Here is a 19,218-nt window from a genome sequence, read left to right as displayed (position 1 = left end):
AGTAGTGATGAGGAGAGAGATGTGGGAGGTGGTGTTGCCAGCATTCAGGGTCCTGAAGCAGACACTGTTTCGGAACCTGAGGAGGACATCAGTGACGTGCAGACACTTGTTGATGATGATAAAGCCGATCGCAATTGGAAGCCAGGTGCAGAAGAGGCTGCTTCATCATCACCAGGAGAAGAGGGTTGCAGTTTGCCCGTGAGGCAGCAGCTGAGCCAGCAAGGTGGTAGCATGGTTGGCAGTCAGCATGGTGGCAGAAGTGAAAATTCTGGACCCAAACGTGTCCGGGGAGAACACCTGCTTCATGGCAGCATACCTTCCCAGGAGGTAGTGGAACAGGGGTTCCTGAAGATTGCGGCAGTAGCAGCCAATTAGTGCGGACTGTTGGTGGGAAATTCAGCTACTCGGCAGTGTGGCGGTTTTTCATCATCCGGAGGAGGTTAACATAGCCACATGAGAGATGTGTTGGCAGAAGGTGAAGCGTGGCCAGGGTCCCAATGTTGCCACCACGGCCCTGCGTCAACATATGCTGCGCCACCATAAAGCAGCCTGGGAGAACCGTGGCTCCGATGTAGTGGTCCAGCCTGCTGCATCACCCAGTGGCACACCGCTCCCTCTTTCAGCCAGCCAAGGCTCCACCTCCTCAGCCAAAGGGAGCTGTGTGACATACCCACCTTCTGTCGCTCCAGATGCTTCTGCTCCAACTACTTTTAGTCAGTCATTCTGCCAACAATCCACTCTCTCAGGCCGTTGGTCCCGTGACAGTGTTCGACTCCGCCTCATCCTCCACAGTGTCCATAGCCTCCACTGCCCAGACAAGTCTCAGTGCCCCTTCAGCACACCATGTGTGCAGGGCAGGGCTGTGTCACACTGTTCTTCACATTGTTTGCCTTGTCGAACGGAGTCACATGGGGGGAACTGCTAGTTCATTCGTAAATAAATCAGAGCATGGCTTACTCCAAGAAAACTGGAAATGGGAACCATGGTGACTGACAACGGAAAGAACATCTTGTATGCGCTGCGGCTGGAAAGGCTGAGCCATGTGCCCTGCATGGCACACGTGTTCAATCTTGTTGTGAAGCTGTTCCTGAAGTTTCCCCCTCCCCAATTTGCAAGATAATGGGAAGGAACTTTGCATGCATTTCAGCTACTCGTACACCGCAAAGCTCAATACTGGCACAACATAGGGGCCTTTTTCACACCCACTGAGAGGGAGGACAAACTGACCTACTACAGAGACATCCTATGTAGTCTATTGGCCGATGCCTATCGACACCACTGCCATGGCTGCTGGGGTGGGGTGGCAGGAGCAGAACCAGCTCCATCAGCAGCAGCCTGAGTCTACAGTCTCTGTCCATAGGCGTGCATATATAATAAATACATAAATAAGCTTGAGAAAGGCTGGGAGAGCCAGCAGAAACATCGCTGTATGACATTCACATAATGGAATAAATTTTCCTTTTTTTTCACCGAATGGACTAGTGTGTTGCCGATTTTTTTTTTTGGATTTGCTGTGAAGTTTTGGACCTCTGACCATGGTCCGGTCATGCGTGCACCCACTAATATTGAGCTTTGGGAGTGCTGTTTCTCTTTGGATTACTTACATACATACATACACACACACTCTTGCTTGCATGCACACATAAACAGACCTGCACAATTTTCTCGTGATCGCTATGTGAATTGCACTCAGTAAACCAGCCCAGGTCAGGTGCTCTGTGTGAACAATATGTAGTATCATGCAATTTTAAAACAATAGATCAGAACAATCGCATAGTGTAGGAGGATTGGATCGGCAGGGAAACAAATCCAGGGCCGTTTGGGGGGCCCAAGCAAAATAGACATGAAGGACTCCCCACTTTACCTATACAGGACCATATAGAGGTATATACCCTCTTCCCCCCAGAAGGCAGGTAGTATCCCCAGATTAACCCCCTCCCCCCCAGTAGGCATGTTATGTAGTACCTCCAGATTAATCCCCTCCCCCCAGTAGGCAGGTAGTACCCCTAGATTAGACCCCCTGGCTGGTACCTCTGCTGCTGCAGTTGCCGGGAATTTAGGGAAAAGCCTTCCCCAGTCCCCAGAGAAGGGCTTGCACAGCTACGCTTAACGCGCGGTAATGATGTTCACGCACGTCACGCTCTCAGAATTCCTAGGGCTCGCGTCAGGACGTAGTAATGCCAGCCCTTGAATTCTGGGAGCGTGACATGACATCAATATGAGGCAGATACCCGTAGCTGTACAGCACTTAACTGGGGGAGGGGTGGGGACATCCTGAGTTCCCGGCAACTACAGGGGAGCCGGGCACAAATATAGGAGCAGGAGGACGAGCGGCTTTAGTCTCTGCCTCCCGCTCCAGGCTCTCACACTCCTGTCCCGGCCGGCTGACAGGGCGAGCTGCCGAATCGGGATAGGGGCAGGAGGACGGCCTGGCACAACAAGCACTGTCTCTGCTCGGGGCCCCAAGCAATTGCTGGGTTTGCCTGTCCTGTAGCGATGGGCCTGAACAAATGCATGGCAAAGCAGTGCAGCACGGAGGTGATAGAGCCTCAAGTAGGGGCGTAGCTAGAAACCCCAGGGCCCTGGTGCGAAAAAAAGCAGTGAGCCCTCTACCACCTGACAACCCCCTTCCCCCAATTCTGAACGACCCCTTACTCGGCCGCACAAAGATATCAGTGACTACAGCACTGATGGGACACAGTCAGGAGAATACACAATGATATAAGTGACTAACGGGCAGGGCCAGACAAACAAAACAGACATTTAAGAATAAGCAGCCCACTGCTGGGACCCCCACAATCACCCAATCACCTTGGTTCTAGTTGCTCTCCAGCTGTTATAAAGCTATAACTCCCATCGTGTCTGGAGGCATTATGGGAGTTGTAGTTTTGAAACAGCTGGAGAGCCACAGATCAGGGTACAGCATCACCCATAATCACTGTGGAACTTACAAGTGACTCCTGCTGATGGGACAGTCGGAAGAATATATAATCGGGCCTTTGATCGGGTCCCTACAGAGGTAGCGCTGTGCTGGAGGCGAGGGAGCCCACGGTGCGTGCCTGCATGTGCTGGGGGGGGGGGGTGATTTCAGGCGAGCTCTGGGGGGGTGGGATTTTTAGGCTAGCACTGGGCCTGGTGCTGGCAGCGACAGGCCTCCCCTTCAGGCCCGGGACCTCACGCTGTGCCTGAGGGCCTGACCTGCGGCGGTAGTATAGAGTAGTGGCGACCTCTATAGCTACGCCACTGGCCTCAAGTTTGAGGCTGGATTAGGGTGTGCCCAGGCACACCTAACACACCCTGTGTGCACGCCTATGGCTCTGTCATTGTGCCGCCATGTGACTCCTTGTTAGATTTGGTCCTTTGTAACCACATGCCGGGGCCCGGGGCATTAAAACATGGGAGTGTAATCTTCAATTTCAGTTTTAAAATTCATCTTTTAATCTTAGGGATTGTGAAGCCCTATTGTCTACTCATGCTGCTGCCAGCTCCAGGCTGTGCCATTCAGCAACTATATGGTTTACTGATGCTGCTGGGCCTGGGACATTACCTAAAAATATTTTATGGTAGCACTAGCTACCATATATTTTCAATTTTAAAAATGTATCTTTTAATTTTAGGGATTGTGAAGCCCTATGCTGCCGCCAGCTCCAGGCTGTGTCATTGTGCCACCATATGATCTTCTTATGGCGTTGGCACCTTAAATTAAACTTAATTTTTTAATGTATATAAAATCTTCAATTTTAAAATTTCAAAAATATCTTTAATGATTTATTGTGAGGCCCTGTGGTCTTGTCAGGCTGTTGCCACCTCCAGACTTGGTCGTTCTGCCACTATATGGTCTCCTCGTGCTGCTGCCAATTCCAGGCTGTGTCATTCTGCCAGATTATGGTCTCCTCATGCTGCTGCCACCTCCAGGCTCTGTCATTGTGCCGCCATGTGACTCCTTGTTAGATTGGGTTTTGTAGTCATACAGTATTAGTTCAAAGTAAACACCGGGACATTAAACTTTGAAATCTAATGTAAATCTTAAATTTAAAACAATGTAATCTTTTCAAGACTGAGGCCCTATGATTGTCTGCGTCATATTGCCTGTGGAATGATCACACGAATCCAATAAAAATAGCTTGGAGCAATAACAATGAAACATTTGCACTTTCATAGTCAGGGGAGTGCTGAGAGGCAGGGGCTGGAACAGGTGGTATCTCGCCTGGCGGAGGACCGCCAGCTCGATGCTCACCAGAATGGGTACTCCTAATTTTTGACACCATATGGTCTTCCTGCTGCCACATCGACGCTCTGCAACAGTGAATCTAATAGCATTGCCTATAATCTGCATGTCATACTGAATAACAGTATTATTTCACTAACACAGCACACTCCCTATGCGTGTTAGGACAAGGCAAAGTGCTCTACACCCCTATTGAGGCTCTCTGTAGGCCAGAAATAGGAGTTTTTAATAGCGATTCGCCGTGAATAAATTCGGTCTGAACCCAATTTTTGGGGAAAATTTGGCGAATCGGTTGAATCAAATTTTTCAAAAGTTCGCTCATCTCTAGTGTTAAGCGTGTGTGGGGACAACCAGATGAGGAGTATCAAAACAATCAAGCATGGTGGTGGGAGTGTTATTGTCTGGGGCTGCATAAGTACTGCTGGCACAAACACACCTCTAAGGCTGCTTTCACACTATAAACTTCCTCCGTTTTTAAAGACCCGTTATAATGTCCCGTTATGAAAATGCTTAAAAACAGCCATCACAAAATCCCATTAGAGTCTATGCAATTTTTACATTATCCGTTTTAACCTGTCTTAGCCGGTTATGAATAACGGACGTTATTTGTGACTGGAGAAAAAAAACTTTACATGCACTATTTTTCTCCCGTTACAAAATGTCCGTTATTTATAACGGGCTATGATGGGTTAAAACTGATAATGTAAAAATCCCATAGACTTTGACAGGATTTTGTAGCGGCCGTTTAATGGACGTTTTTAAGGGTTTTCATAATGGGACATTATAACGGGTCTTTAACCCCTCAAGGACCCATGACGTACGCGTATGTCATGAGTCCCGGTCCTGCGATATAACGCGGGGTCACACGGCGACCCCCGCATCATATGGCGCCGGGCCCGGCATCATAGTGAAGCTGGGACCCGCCGCTAATAGCGCGCCGCACTGATCGTGGCTAAAAACGAAAGTGAAAGTGCCCGGCTAGCTCAGGGAGCTGTTCGGGATCGCCGCGGCATCCCGAACAGCTGTAGCACAGGAGGGGGTTTTCTTACCTTCTCCTGTGCTGTCCGATCGCTGAATGAATGCTTCAAGCCTGAGATCCAGGCTTGAGCAATCAATCGCCGAAAACACTGCTTGATCCATTCCTATGGAGATGCATCAATCCGTGTTAAAGATCAGTTAATGCAATGTTATAGCCCCCTATAGGAGCTATAATATTGCATAAGAAAAGTGTAAAAAAATATCATTAACCCTTTGAATTATCCCTTCCCCTAATAAAGGTTTGAATCACCCGGCATTTCCAAGAATAAAAAAAACCCAGTGTAAATAAAAATAAACATATATGTGGTATCGCCGCGTGCGGAAATGTCTGAATTATAAAAATATACTGCTTTTTAAACCGCACGTTCAATGGCGTGCGCGCAAAAAAATTCCAAAGTCCAAAATAGCGCATCTTTGATCACTTTTTATACCACAAAAAAGTTAATAAAAAGTGATTGAAAAGTCTGATCACAACAAAAATGGTCCCGCTAGGGGGAGGGAGGAAGGGAGGAGGGAGAGGGAGGAGGGAAGGGAGAGAGGGGAGAGGGGGGGGGGGGGGGGGGGAGAGAGAGAGAGAGAGATATATATTTCGAACATATACCAGCTCTATGATGTAGAAGATGGCTTCAGTGGCAACCTGTGAAGCTCTGATGAATTTCATGGCCAAAAAGCTTATCCTAAGGATAAGATGTCTGATCGCGGGGGACTCCCGCAATCTTGCATTCAGCACCCACCTCGGGGAGCTGCACGCCGTGCTGCCAGCTCAGAATCTGCCATGTGACTACCACGGGAACAGAGTATCGTGACGTCACGAATCCGCCCCCATGTGACGGCGTGACCACACTATGGGCCCAATTTGGACATTTCCACTTGTAGCCGAGGTTTAGACCTTAATGGCTGTGTGGGTTATTTTGAAACGACATAACATTAAACGCTGTTATACAAGCTGTGCACTCACTACATTACATTGTAGTGTCATTTCTGTAGCATTGTCATTTGAAAGGATATAATAAAATGTGTACTCACTTATGTGAGATACTGTATTTACCTTTTTTTGATTTCTTAGGACACCTTATTACTCAATAGTTTTTCTTGGTTTCAGTTGTATTTTTTCTTGTGTATCTTAGGTCAGGAGGAAACTTCGGGAAATGGAGCAGCAGATAAAGGAACGTGGACGAGCAGTAGAGGTCCGATGGTCATTTGATAAATGCCAGGAAGCTACAGCAGGTACTACGTATTGTGCCTTTTTTAGATTGTATAGGTTCTTACTAAGGGGTGTGTGTGTGTGTGTGTTTTTTTTTTTTCCCCCCCCCCCCCCCAATTTTTAAAAATGGATTACAATTTTTTTAGGATTTCCCATTGGACGTGTTCTTCATACTCTGGAGGTTCTGGATAGCCACAGCTTTGAGAAGTCTGACTTTAGTAACAACTTAGACTCTCTTTATAACCGCATCTTTGGATTGGGTCTTGGCAAGGATGGTCATGAGGTGATGGTGCAGTCTCTGACAATTCTAAAAGCTGTACTGTTAATATATTTTTAATGGAACCTGCCACATTGAAAATGCAGTCCAATCTGCAGGCATTATGAAGCAGCGCAGGAGGAGCTAAACAAATTGAGGAAGGTTTGATTCCTGGGACCCCTGTGATCTCCATAATAGGGCCTCTGCTCTACGCAAGCTGCAGACAACATGGGCTCCATTTAATTCTATTATTCTGGGCTAAGAAGTCAAGTGTTCCTCAGTGACAGCTCTTTGGGGGGGGGGGGCTGCACTCTGTATTTTCAGCGCTCCCATAGAAATTAATGAAGCGCATGCAGTCTTCAGCACATGCTCTCTCTGAGAGCTGACACACTGTTTTGGAGACCGTGGAGAGGGGGCCTGACCGCTATCCTGTGGATAGGGGATAAGTTGTCTTTCATTGGACAACCACTTAAGTAGTCATCTTTAAGTGTGTATATAGAAAGAGCTGTCAATCGCACGACAGCACACTTGACGACTTAGCCCAGAATAAGCTAAAGTTTATATGAATAATGAAAAAATTATCCTGGAACTTTTCCCACAAAACTATATATGTCTAATGCATTGCCTGCAGATTGGACCACATTTTGAACGTGATCTGTTTCTTTTCATCTATTTGACTGACAGTAATGTCTGTGGTAATTAGTGTTTCTTATTTTGTAGATCTCACCAGATGATGATGCTGTTGTTGCACTTTTATGTGAGTGGGCTGTCAGCTGCAAGCGCTATGGACATCATCGTGCCTTAGTTGTAGCTAAATTGCTAGAGAAGAGGCAGATGGAAATTGAAGCTGAGGTAGCTCTCGTGTAGCCATTTAGTTATCAAAACTGTTAATTTGCTTGTTTGGTTAAATGCCAGCTTTTTGTTTCCATTGTTTTAGAGATGTGGTGACTCTGAAGCTGTTGATGAAAAGGGATCTGTGTCATCGGGGTCACTGTCTGCGTTAAGTTCACCCCCTGTTTTCCAGGATGTCCTTCTCCAGTTTCTTGATACACAAGCCCCAGTTTTAAGTGAGTATAAGCTTCACAGATGTAATCAGCATTTTGTGATCTTTTTTGTTTTGTGCTTAGCATTGTATTACTTGTGACGTTGATTAAACAGTGTTCTAGGACTTATATTTGGATTATCAACCTTGTTTTTTATTTGATAATATAGAGCTTTATTTTGTATTTCTTTATTGAAATCTTGTACTGCTTCTATGAGGTTAAAACAGCGGAGACCAGCGCAATCCCGGTCTTGGCAGTTGCAGCGGGATCCTGGCTGTGACTGACAGACGTCTCCTACTGTTGATCTCATTCAGTGGATCCCGCAGAGCTGAGAATAGGCTGGACGTATGCATATTTCCTGTTGCGGGAACATACCCACTGCAAAAACATACCCCAGGGATGTGGAATTCCTATTGCCCGACGCCGAGGACATGCAGTCCCGGGCAGGTGAATTTTTCAGGCCCTTAGCCCTGCTTCGGGCAAGCACGGCTGTGAGTATGGAGTGGGCTCCGATCTCGTGCCCGCTCCATACTCTGCAGCCCCCGGCAGTTTTCAGTAGCTGGGTGCCGCCGCTAATAGCCAGCATGTGGCGATCGTTGCGGCTGGCTAATAACCCTTTAGATCTAAAGGAACATGTGAATGCTCCCGGGTGGACAAGCGAGGTGGATCGCCTCCCCACCTCTTGATCGTGGGGGGAGGCGATCCACTATAGACAGAACTGTAGGGCTTACCTCTTCTTCCCTGGTGTCTGAGGCTCTGTCATTGGTAGAGTCTTGCTGGACTAGGCTCTCTCAATGGATCGCAGAGCACACCGATCAATGGAGTTCAATAGAACTATATTGATGATTCCTCCTAAAAGTCCCCTAATAAATAAAATTAAAAATTAAAAATTTTTATAAAAGTTTAAAAGACACACATTAACCCCTTCCATATTAAAAGTTCAAATCACACCCTTTTCTTACATAAAAACATGTAAACATACTAAAAATAAACCTATTTGGTATCACTGCATGCGTAATTGTACAAACTATTAAAATATAACAATATGTATCCCGTACAATAAATTACGTAAATGTAAAAAAAAAAAACAAACCACAGAATTGCAAATATTATAATATCCCAGAAAAAAAAGTTAAAAGCAATTACAAAGTCAGATCAATAACAAAAAGGTACTGATACAAAAAATGAGCCCTCATACAGCCTCGTATGCAAAAAAAATTATAAAAACTACAGGGGTCAGAAAATGGCAATTAAAAAAATTCGAAAAAGTTCTGAATTTTTTTTTTTAAGTAGTTAAACATGATGGAAACTATACAAATCTGGTATTGCTGTAATCAGGCCGGCCTAAAGTAAAAATAACATGTTAACTCAACCACAAGGTAAATGGCATAGAAAAGAAAACCACCAAATTAGCAAAATTATCTTTTACGATTTCAATTTCACTTCACCAATATTTTTTTTTGGTTCGGAGAATGTTATGGAAAAATTAAAAGGTATCATTATAGTAGTTAGTTATGGCTATTATAGGGCGAGGAGGAAACACTAGGGCGAAAATTGGCCAGGACAAGTGGATCGTCATGAGGGACAAGTAGATTTCGCTCTTTTTTTAGTTCCGTGGACAAGTAGTTTTTATTAAATTTCCACACCCCTGTACCCATTCATCCCATAGCAGGAAGGGAAAAATATGGTAACTTTTTTTTATTTTTATAGTTATAGCAAGTTCCGAGCCATGGGGTGTTAAGGGCTTAAAATTACTCATTTTAGTAAATGCTGACTGCAATGGTAGCACCTTTGATTATATGCACCTATGATAATAGGGATTGTCCCACAGGACTGCGTGGTACCAATTTTCCAAAAGTGGTCAAAAAGGGATACTGGGACCTATAGGCCTGTAAGTTTAACATCTGTTGTGGGTAAGATTTTTGAGGGTTTTCTAGAAGATGCTATTCTGAAATATCTTGCGGGATCAGTCCTGGTAGGCTAATCTGATCAGCTTCTATGAGGAGGTCAGTTATAGATTGGACCGGGGTGAAGCTGTGGATGTTATATATATCTGGACTTTTCTAAGGCATTTAATACATGCCCCCTGACACAGCAATTCAGTGAAAACGCGTATGGGGTAGAGGTGAGATGTGTTCTGATAGGGTGCACGGTCAATTTCCAACTATTGTACACTGCTTAAAAAAATAAAGGGAACACTAAGATAACACATCCTAGATCTGAATGAATGAACTAATTGTATGAAATACTTTCGTCTTTACATAGTTGAATGTGCTGACTACAAAATCACACACAAATTATCAATGGAAATCAAATTTATCAATCCATTGAGGTCTGGATATGGAATTACACTCAAAATCAAAGTGGAAAACCACACTACAGGCTGATCCAATTTTGATGTAATGTCCTTAAAATAAGCCAAAATGAGGCTCATTAGTGTGTGTGGCTTCCACGTGTCCGTATGACCTCCCTACAATGCCTGGGCATGCTCCTGATGAGGTGGTCGATGGTCTCCTGAGAGATGTCCTCCCAGACCTGGACTAAAGCTTCTGCCAACTCCTGGACAGTCCGTGGTGCAATATGGAGTTGGTGGATGGAGCGAGACATGATGTTCCAGATGTGCTCACAGATTCAAGTCTGGGGAACTGGCGGGCCAGTCCATAGCATCAATGCCTTCCTCTTGCAGGAACTGCTGACACACTCTAGCCACATGAGGTCTAGCATTGTCTTGCATTAGGAGGAACCCAGGGCCCACCGCACCAGCATATGGTCTCACAAGGGGTCTGAGGATCTCATCTTGGTACCAAATGGCAGTCAGGCTACCTCTGGCAAGCACATGGAGGGCTGTGCGGCCCCCAAAGAAATGCCACCCCACACCATTACTGACCCACCGCCAAACCGGTCATGCTGGAGGATGTTGCAGGCAGCAGAATGTTCTCCAAGGTGTCTCCAGACTCTGTCACATCTGTCACATGTGCTCAGTGTGAACCTGCTTTCATCTGTGAAGAGCACAGGGCGCCAGTGGCAAATTTGCCAATCTTGGTGTTCTCTGGCAAATGCCAAACGTCCTGCACGGTGTTGGGCTGTAAGCACAACCCCCACCTGTGGACTTCGGGCCCTCATACCACCCTCAAGAAGTCTGTTTCTGACAGTTTGAGAGGACACATGCACATTTGTGGCCTGCATGAGGCCATTTTGCAGGGCTCTGGCTGTGCTCCTCTTGCTCCTCCTTGCACAAAGGCGGAGGTAGCGGTCCTGCTGCTGGGTTGTTACGCTCCTACGGCCTCCTTCATGTCTCCTGATGTACTGGTCTGTCTCCTGGTAGCTGACACACAGTAAACCTTCTTGCCACAGCTCGCATTGATGTGCCATCCTGGTTGAGCTGCGCTACCTGTGCTACTTGTGTGGGTTGTAGACTCCGTCTCATGCTACCACTAGAGTGAAAGCCCCGCCAGCATTCAAAAGTGACCAAAACATCAGCCAGAGCAAAGGTGCAAGCAGGAAACTGAAGCTTGTGATCACGCTGTCAACGGAGAAAAATCCAAGGTAATGATAGCAACATTTATTGTAGAATCATGTGCACGCAACGCGTTTCAAAACCATCCGTTTTTTTAATCAGGCGTGATCATACTAAAACCTAGCAGTGATTTATCCAGAATATAACCCACACATCATAAACGGACATGACTTATAGTGAAGTAGTAAAACTTGGAAGACCTAAGTAAAACATGGAGCAAAAGTCCAGATCATGATACAAAAAATTCCATTACTGGTGACGACAATAAAAACCTGTGCAAAAAATGCAGATAAATATACATAAAACACATAAGGGAGCACAAAAAAAGAATTAAATTAGAATAAATATTTATAAAAATACATACAGCTACAAGGTATTTTTTTTCTATTGATTCATTTAGTCCCTGGGGCCACAACAAATTTATATAAAAAATCCAATACGATTCCCTATTAAGTCTCTTGATATCTGTTGTCTCTTCAGAAATGGCTTCAATTATTTGAACTGTCAGGCATTGTGGATCATTCGCATGAATAGTGGTAACATGTCTCGATATGCTTTGTTGCATAAATTTAGTATGAATATTGTACCAATGTTTATTCATCCTGGCCCTAAGGGTCTGTACTGTCCGGCCAATATATTGCATTCCACATTTAAACAAATCCTAATATTTTAAAGAAACATTGGGCAATACTATTAAGTGATCCGATATTAAAACAGAAAATTCCCTCTAAGCCTCTGATTACTTACTAGAGAGCTCGTACACTGAGAAGCTAGCTTGCACCTGGTCGCCTCAAGGCTGTGTCATCCCAAAAAGAAATAAGGGCACCTTCTTCTTGCACTGGCACTTTCAAATGTAATCATTCTAGGTGTCTGTGCTGTTCATAGATCTCTGACAACAATATTTCTACTTTTAAATCCATTTCCACAGGTGAGCCTTTCTCTATCATAGGAAAATATGATTGTTCTTCCATGTTTGTAGTTTATTTGCTCACCTGTAAATGTGGAATGCAATATATTGGCCGGACGGTACAGACACTTAGGGCCAGGATAAATAAACATTGGTACAATATTCATACTAAATGTATGCAACATAGCATATCGAGACATGTTTCCACTATTCATGCGGGTGACCCACAATGCCTGACAGTTCAAATAATTGAAGCCATTTCTGAAGAGACGCAACAGATATCAGGGACTTATTAATAGGGAATCGTTTTGGATTTTTTATATAAATTCTTTGTGGCCCCAGGGACTAAATGAATCAATAGAAAAAACTACCTTTTAGCTGTATGTATTTTTATATATATTCTAATTTAATTCTTTTTTTTTTTTTTGTGCTCTCTTATGTGTTAATGTATATTTATCTGCATTTTTGCACAGGTTTTTATTGTCATCACCAGTAATGGAATTTTTTGTATCATGATCTGGACTTTTGCTCCATGTTTTACTACTTCACTATAAGTCATGTCCGTTTATGATGTGTGGGTTATATTCTGGATAAATCACTGCTATGTTTTAGTATGAGCACGCCTGATGAAAAAAACGGATGGTTTTGAAATGCGTTGCGTGCACATGATTCTACAATAAATGTTATCATTACTTTGGCTTTTTCTCAGTTGACAGCGAGATCATAAGCTTCCTTTTCCTGCTTGCACCTTTGCTCTCCACTGTTTCACGCTCATCCAGTTAGCGTGGGAAGCTGCTGCAGTCAACCATATTCCATTGTCCTCCCGAGCGTTGTGCCTTTCCAGCACAACCTAACCAGGTGAGCGAGTTTTTCAGCAGATTTGCATCACCCTGGTTTTACCATTGATTCCACACAGGGAGCGCTCCGTGTCTGCCTATTTTGTTTTACAAAACATCAGCCAGGAAGCATAGGAACTGAGAAGTGGTCTGTGGTCACCACCTGCAGAACCACTCCTTTATTGGGGGTGTCTTGCTAATTGCCTATAATTTCCACCTGTTGTCTGTACCATTTGCATAACAGCATGTGAAATTGATTGTCAATCAGTGTTGGTTCCTGAGTGGACAGTGTGATATTACAGAAGTGTTATTGACTTGGAGTTACATTGTGTTTAAGTGTTCCCTTTATTTTTATTTTAGCAGTGTATTTGCATGCTGTTCTGTTGCATTGTGACATTCCATTGCTTATAATCTATATATGTATCTTATCTATGTGGTAGACAGTTACTTCATTTCCTTAGCCCTGTGGCGTATACCTGTATAGATACCCTTAATATATTTTTGGGCCTCATCTGTTTAGTTAACCTCCATTTGCATTTGGTGCTGATACCTACCATGATGATACATTTCCAGACAGCCACCCGCATCATGATGTTTATATGATCACCTTCACCTCGCAACTATCTGCCTGTGCATTCTGTGCACCCACTCCCTTTCTGCTTCTTATGCTAATTTTATGTATGTTTGTACATCAATAAAGTTTCTCTATTATTAATTTTGTATGGATTTGTTTCACTATGATCCTTGTTTTTTGGTGCTTCCATGTTAAATTGACCAAGTGATAGGGGTTCTCAGATAGCCTTTTATTGTTCTTGGGTAACGAGCATTTAATACTGTGCCACTCAAAAGGTAAGTACATAAAATGAGGATGCTGGGACTAGGGGAGGATATACGTAAATAGGTTAGCAACTGGCTTAGTGACAGGAAGCAGAGGGTGGGGATCAATGGAACTTACTGAGTTACAAGTGTGGTACCACAGGGGTCAGTACTGTGTCCACTTATTTTCAATATGTTTATAAATGACCTTGTAGAGGGAATACAGAGTAGAATTTATATATTTGCAGATTACACTAAACCGGGTAAGGTGATCACCACAGAGAAGGATAACATATTACAGAGGGATCTGGGAAAGTTGGAGGCTTGGGCACAGACATGGCTATTTAAGTTTAATGTTGGATAAATTAAAAAAAGACTTGGGGATATTAGTTGACAATAAGCGTAAATGGGCACTGTCAGATACAAAAACTTTTGATATATTGCAAAGCATGCAAAACCAATAGGTTTAGCAATTGCTTTCATTACAAAATTTTCAGTATTTTATACCGAAAAAGCCAGTCAAAAAACTGCCCCCCCCCCGCCTGCTTGGACACATACTAGTCCTGCTGTGTCCATGCATCATCACCTATGTCATGGACAGACTTCCTTGATTGACAGCTGTGAGTGCAGGGCTCACAGCTGGAGGAAAAATCCTCCCACTGTCAGCTACTGTCAGTGAGGACAAGCTGGGAGTTGTAGTGCTACGGGAGATGTGAGCAGACAGCATACTGTGGGAGGGGGCGGAGACCTGCACAGGTAGACCACGCCCCTCCCTTTGAGAGGAATTCAGACTAGTGAGCTAAATTAAAAGTGTAATAAAAAAAATAAAGGTGCGAGACACAAAAATTAAGATGTACATGGTCATGATATATATAAAAAATAAAAATAAATGTTTTTTTGTTGGATCTAATGGGTAGGCTTTAACTTTAGTGACCAGTGCCAGGTAGCAGCTGCCAAGGCTAACAAAGTCATGAGATGTATCCAGATAGGCATAGAGGCTCGGGATAGAAACATAATTTTACCTCTGTATAAATCATTAGTCAGACCGCACATGTATTGTGTCCAGTTTTGGGCGCCTGTGTATAGGAGGGACATGGATGAACTGGAGAGGGTGCAGAGGAGGGCGACAAAGATAATTAATGGTATGGGAGGATTACAGGACCAGGACAGGGGTCTTGGGGTTATTTAGTTTGGAGAAAAGACTTCTTTGGGGCGATTTGATCTCAATGTACAAGTATATGAATGGACAGTACAGAGATCTTTCTAGTGATCTTTTTATACCTTGGCCAATAACCATGACAAGGGGGCATCCCTTGACAAGAGGAAAGAAGGTTTCACCATCATCACAGACAGATTTACTGTAAGAGCAGTGGCACTATGGAACTCTCTTCCACGTGATGTTGTGATGTCTGACTCAATAAACAAGTTCAAGGGGGGCCTGAATGTTTTTCGAGAAATGTATAATCTTACAGGTTTTACTAGATTTCCGGGGATAGAACGTTGATGCAGGGATTTCTTCTGATCGCTTTATTGGGATCGAGAAGGAATTTTTCCTCACGTGGGGCAATTGGCATCAGCCTCGTTTTTTATTTTTTTATTTTTATTTTTCAAACTTATAAACTATGTAACTATGTACCCATTCGTCAGTCCTTTTTACAGTTATAGCAAGTTCCAAGCCATGGGTTAAGGGGTCAAAATTACTCATTTTTGGAAATGCTGACTGCAATAGTAGCTGCTTGATTATATGCACCTATGATAATGGGAATGAATGAAACACTTGAATTCAATGATTAAAAACACTTTTCACATCAGTTCTAAAATTCGACTTATCCTCTTTATTTCTCCTCGAAATGTATGAAATGGGTGTTTCACTTTTTTAGTTTTTTTTTTCAGGCTTAAAGCCCATGTGTTTTTGTGCTTTTTACAGTGATCCCTTAGGTTACAATATTTTCAACACAGTTATCTTTTTCGAAACATTGTAACTTGTAACCATACTCTCCATAATATTCTATGGACAGTCCAGATCTGCAAAATGAGTCAATGGCTGGAAGAGCTGATCCATCAGAATGGGCATTTCACTGGTAAAAAAAAAAAGAATATATTACTGAAGTGCATGCACTGACGGACTGTCTGGTAGCGCCTCCCCACAGTACTGGAAAGTACTTCAGTAATTCACCTTGAATAAAATGACAGCTGGTTTTTTATCATTACCTTCATTTATAGGGTTTGTCTCTACATTCAGTGCTGAAAGTGTAGGTACACTCCCTATTGACAAAAAATGGTTATGCCCATTTGTCAATTTATTCATATAATTCCAGAAACGGTAAAAACACAGGTCTAATAAGTTACAGAAACAATATTTGGTAAACCAAGAAAGTGGATAGGTCATCTTTTGTATAACGTCAGTTACAATTTCTGTCAACTCTTCTCTACTCTAGTGGGTACATAAATCTTTTGACATGTTGTAGAGATAAATCGTAAGTTTTGATTTGTTGGGGTCTTAGTGTCCAGACCCTAAATGATCATTAGAACGAGCCAAGAGAAAAGCATGCTAAGCGAGAAAAAATTACAATAGAAATCTGTGGGATTGTTCTAATGATCAGTGGGAGTCTAAGCTCTCACACCCTGACCTATCAGAAGTATTGACATTTTTTTTTTTGTCAGGTACACTTTTTAAGGTAAAATGTTCTCATGTTTTTGATCCCAGTAGGGTTGCATGGACGTGATATGACTGTGATAAACATTAGTAAACTGTATTCTGTACACTAATTTTTTTTTTTTAATTTTCCCCTTACTATTTTACTTTTGTTTTCTTTCATAGCGGACCCTACAAATGAGGGAGAACGAGTAGAATTCTTTAATCTGGTGTTGCTCTTTTGTGAGCTGATCAGACATGATGTATTTTCTCACAACATGTATATGTGCACACTTATATCAAGAGGTGACCTGGGACTGGATCCCCATGCACCTCGACCCCGTTCTCCATACGAGGATCTGACAGATGATACAGACCGCAAAGAGGGAGAGACAAACAATAGCATAAAACTAGAGGTATGTTGTTGAGAGAACTGTTTGGTATGTAGTGGTCATTGGTGAGTGATTGTGGGTAGCTATAGTGATCTACTGTGAAGATTGAGATGGAGTATCTCGGAAATAGTAATTATATTAAAAACTATTTTTATGTTGAACATTTCCTTGAAGTTTTTTTCCCCCACTATTAAGATAGATATACTGGAGATATCTAGATAGATATAGGCTTCACAGTGTTGGTGAGCACAGTGTAAAGTTGTAAAATCGCTAATTGTTTATGCAAGTCTAACCTAGTGCAGTTTGTAACTTTTTGATTGCTTTTTTAGGGTGTTGATTTTTCACAACTGATTTATTAAGTGTGTGCCTGGTGTTTGCCTTATTTTCCAAGGCGACTAACAAAGCAGGTCAGAAAGCCTAAAGGGCTGTATCTTTATTTTCCATTATATATTCTCCAGTATTTACTCAGGGTTTTCCTACAGTTTTTGGTGCAAATTATCTCAATGGCATAATGGACCAATGGCGGTTGCACTTTTCTGACAAACTTTTAAACTGGTCTGTTTACACATTAATGATGTGATTGGTGCACATGTGAGTCACGTGTGTAAAACCAGCCAAATATGCTAAGCTGAAATTAGAAGATTATAAATCTAGCAGAATGAGAAATAAAATCCGAATGTGGCAGGATTTTGAAAACCTGACAATATTAGTAACTGTGGGCAATAGTGTCAGTGTTTGGTTGAAATTAGGGAAACAATCAGTCAACCTCACATTTTGCATTTAAAAAACACTTTTTATATGTAAAACAATTTAGATAATTATTCTGAGCTATTTTGAGAAAGGTTTACCTTTCTGTCAGTGGATTGTCTTTGTTGAATTTCACTCCATGGTGTCTGTGCAGCTTATACAGTGTCTCTATTTAGGACACAACACTTTCAGAAACCATGGATATTGATCACAGTTCAGGAGCTTTATTTGATGATATGGAGAAAAGTGATTTTCAGGTAAGTTTGTTGTTGTCTATATGTTCAACATTCCCCCTTTGGATGTTCACTATAAAGTTAGGACTTCAGCTAAGCAGTGTCCATTTAATTTAAAGCTAATACTGTTTAGTGGAACCACATTCATGTTTAAATGGATTTAGACAAATGAGCCATTCAGCAGGTATTTGTCAGTGCCTAGGCTGTAGGTTGCTCTCTGCATAGCACTAGTGCAGTTTGTAGGAAAAGGTTATCGGAGTATTAAGACAAAAAACAGAGCGCTTCTGTTTGCGATCTTCCAGACCAAATAGGATAATGTGGGTGAGTGAGGAACGCACTCACCTGGTCAGGTTGTGCATATTCCAGGCACAACGAAGATGTGGGTTTAATGTAACAACTGCTGCGGCTTCCCACGCTGGATCCACCGGCGTGTAAGAGACAGTGAAGGAGGAGGAAATCGGAAGCTGAGATCGCGCTGTTGCTGATGCCAGTGCCTGCTGCTGTGCACTTCCTGCACAAGTGCAGGAAGTGCACAGCAGCAGGCACTGGCATCAGCAACAGCGCGATCTCAGCTTCCGATTGCCTCCTCCTTCATCGGAGTATTAAAGCACTGTTATTAAATTGCAATTGTGACTTAAAGTACTTTGATATTTGGCTAGAGCCATAAGGCAAAATTGTTGTCACCACTACTTGGCATCTGACAAACATGTCCTTTAACATTTTAGCTTGCCATACATTTTAGGTAAAAGCCAACTTGACAGCTTTTGAGCTTCTGCTGGTTCATTCGTGTGTAATGTGACTTAGTTCTCCATGTCAGGAACTGTCCGGAGCAGAATAGGTTTGTTATGGGGATTTGCTCCTGCTCTGGACAGTTCCTGAGACAGACAGAGGTGTCAGCAGCGAGCACTGTGGTCAGTCAGAAAAGAAATTAAAAAAAGAACTTTCTCTGTCGGAACCATTGGGGGACACACAACCGTGGGTATATGCTCTTGCCACTAGGAGGCGCTGACACTAGGCATACAAAGAAAAATGTTGGCCCCTCCTGGCAGGATATACCCGCCTACTGACCCTGAGCTAATCAGTTTTAGCTTAGTGTCATAGGAGGCAAGACACAGGTCTGGAGCTCTCTCCGGGCCTGGCCTTTTTAGTTTTTTTTTAGTTAGGGCCTGTGTTAGGTTCTTTTATCCTTTTAATTTTCTTGTTTTTAGGTGGGGGTTCAGGAGCATGGCGCTATCTGTCCCCCGTTTGTGGCTAAGGGGCATGGGACATAAGGGTATGCACCGTTAACCCCTTCCCGCCAATGGCCAGCGCCTGGGGTTGCACCCTGGGTCCAGGTCCCCCCTATTCTCCCCGCTCGTCCCGCTGT

General features: G+C 43.3%; 1 protein-coding gene across 4 annotated transcripts in view; it reads left to right on the top strand.

Moving 5' to 3' along the window:
• Nucleotides 1-19,218, top strand: part of MED12 (mediator complex subunit 12) — a 160,778-nt gene that overhangs the window by 47,095 nt on the left and 94,465 nt on the right. For all 4 annotated transcript variants that reach the window (XM_056537578.1, XM_056537576.1, XM_056537577.1 and 1 more), the window contains exons 9-14: nucleotides 6,394-6,493; nucleotides 6,617-6,753; nucleotides 7,447-7,578; nucleotides 7,664-7,793; nucleotides 16,667-16,896; nucleotides 17,796-17,876. In XM_056537578.1, coding sequence (XP_056393553.1) covers nucleotides 6,394-6,493; nucleotides 6,617-6,753; nucleotides 7,447-7,578; nucleotides 7,664-7,793; nucleotides 16,667-16,896; nucleotides 17,796-17,876 — 810 coding nt within the window. The remainder of the gene's footprint in view (nucleotides 1-6,393; nucleotides 6,494-6,616; nucleotides 6,754-7,446; nucleotides 7,579-7,663; nucleotides 7,794-16,666; nucleotides 16,897-17,795; nucleotides 17,877-19,218) is intronic.

Source organism: Hyla sarda, chromosome 9 (genome assembly GCF_029499605.1).
Source record: "Hyla sarda isolate aHylSar1 chromosome 9, aHylSar1.hap1, whole genome shotgun sequence".
Taxonomy (NCBI): domain Eukaryota; kingdom Metazoa; phylum Chordata; class Amphibia; order Anura; family Hylidae; genus Hyla; species Hyla sarda.
This window is presented reverse-complemented; position numbering and strand designations above follow the sequence as displayed.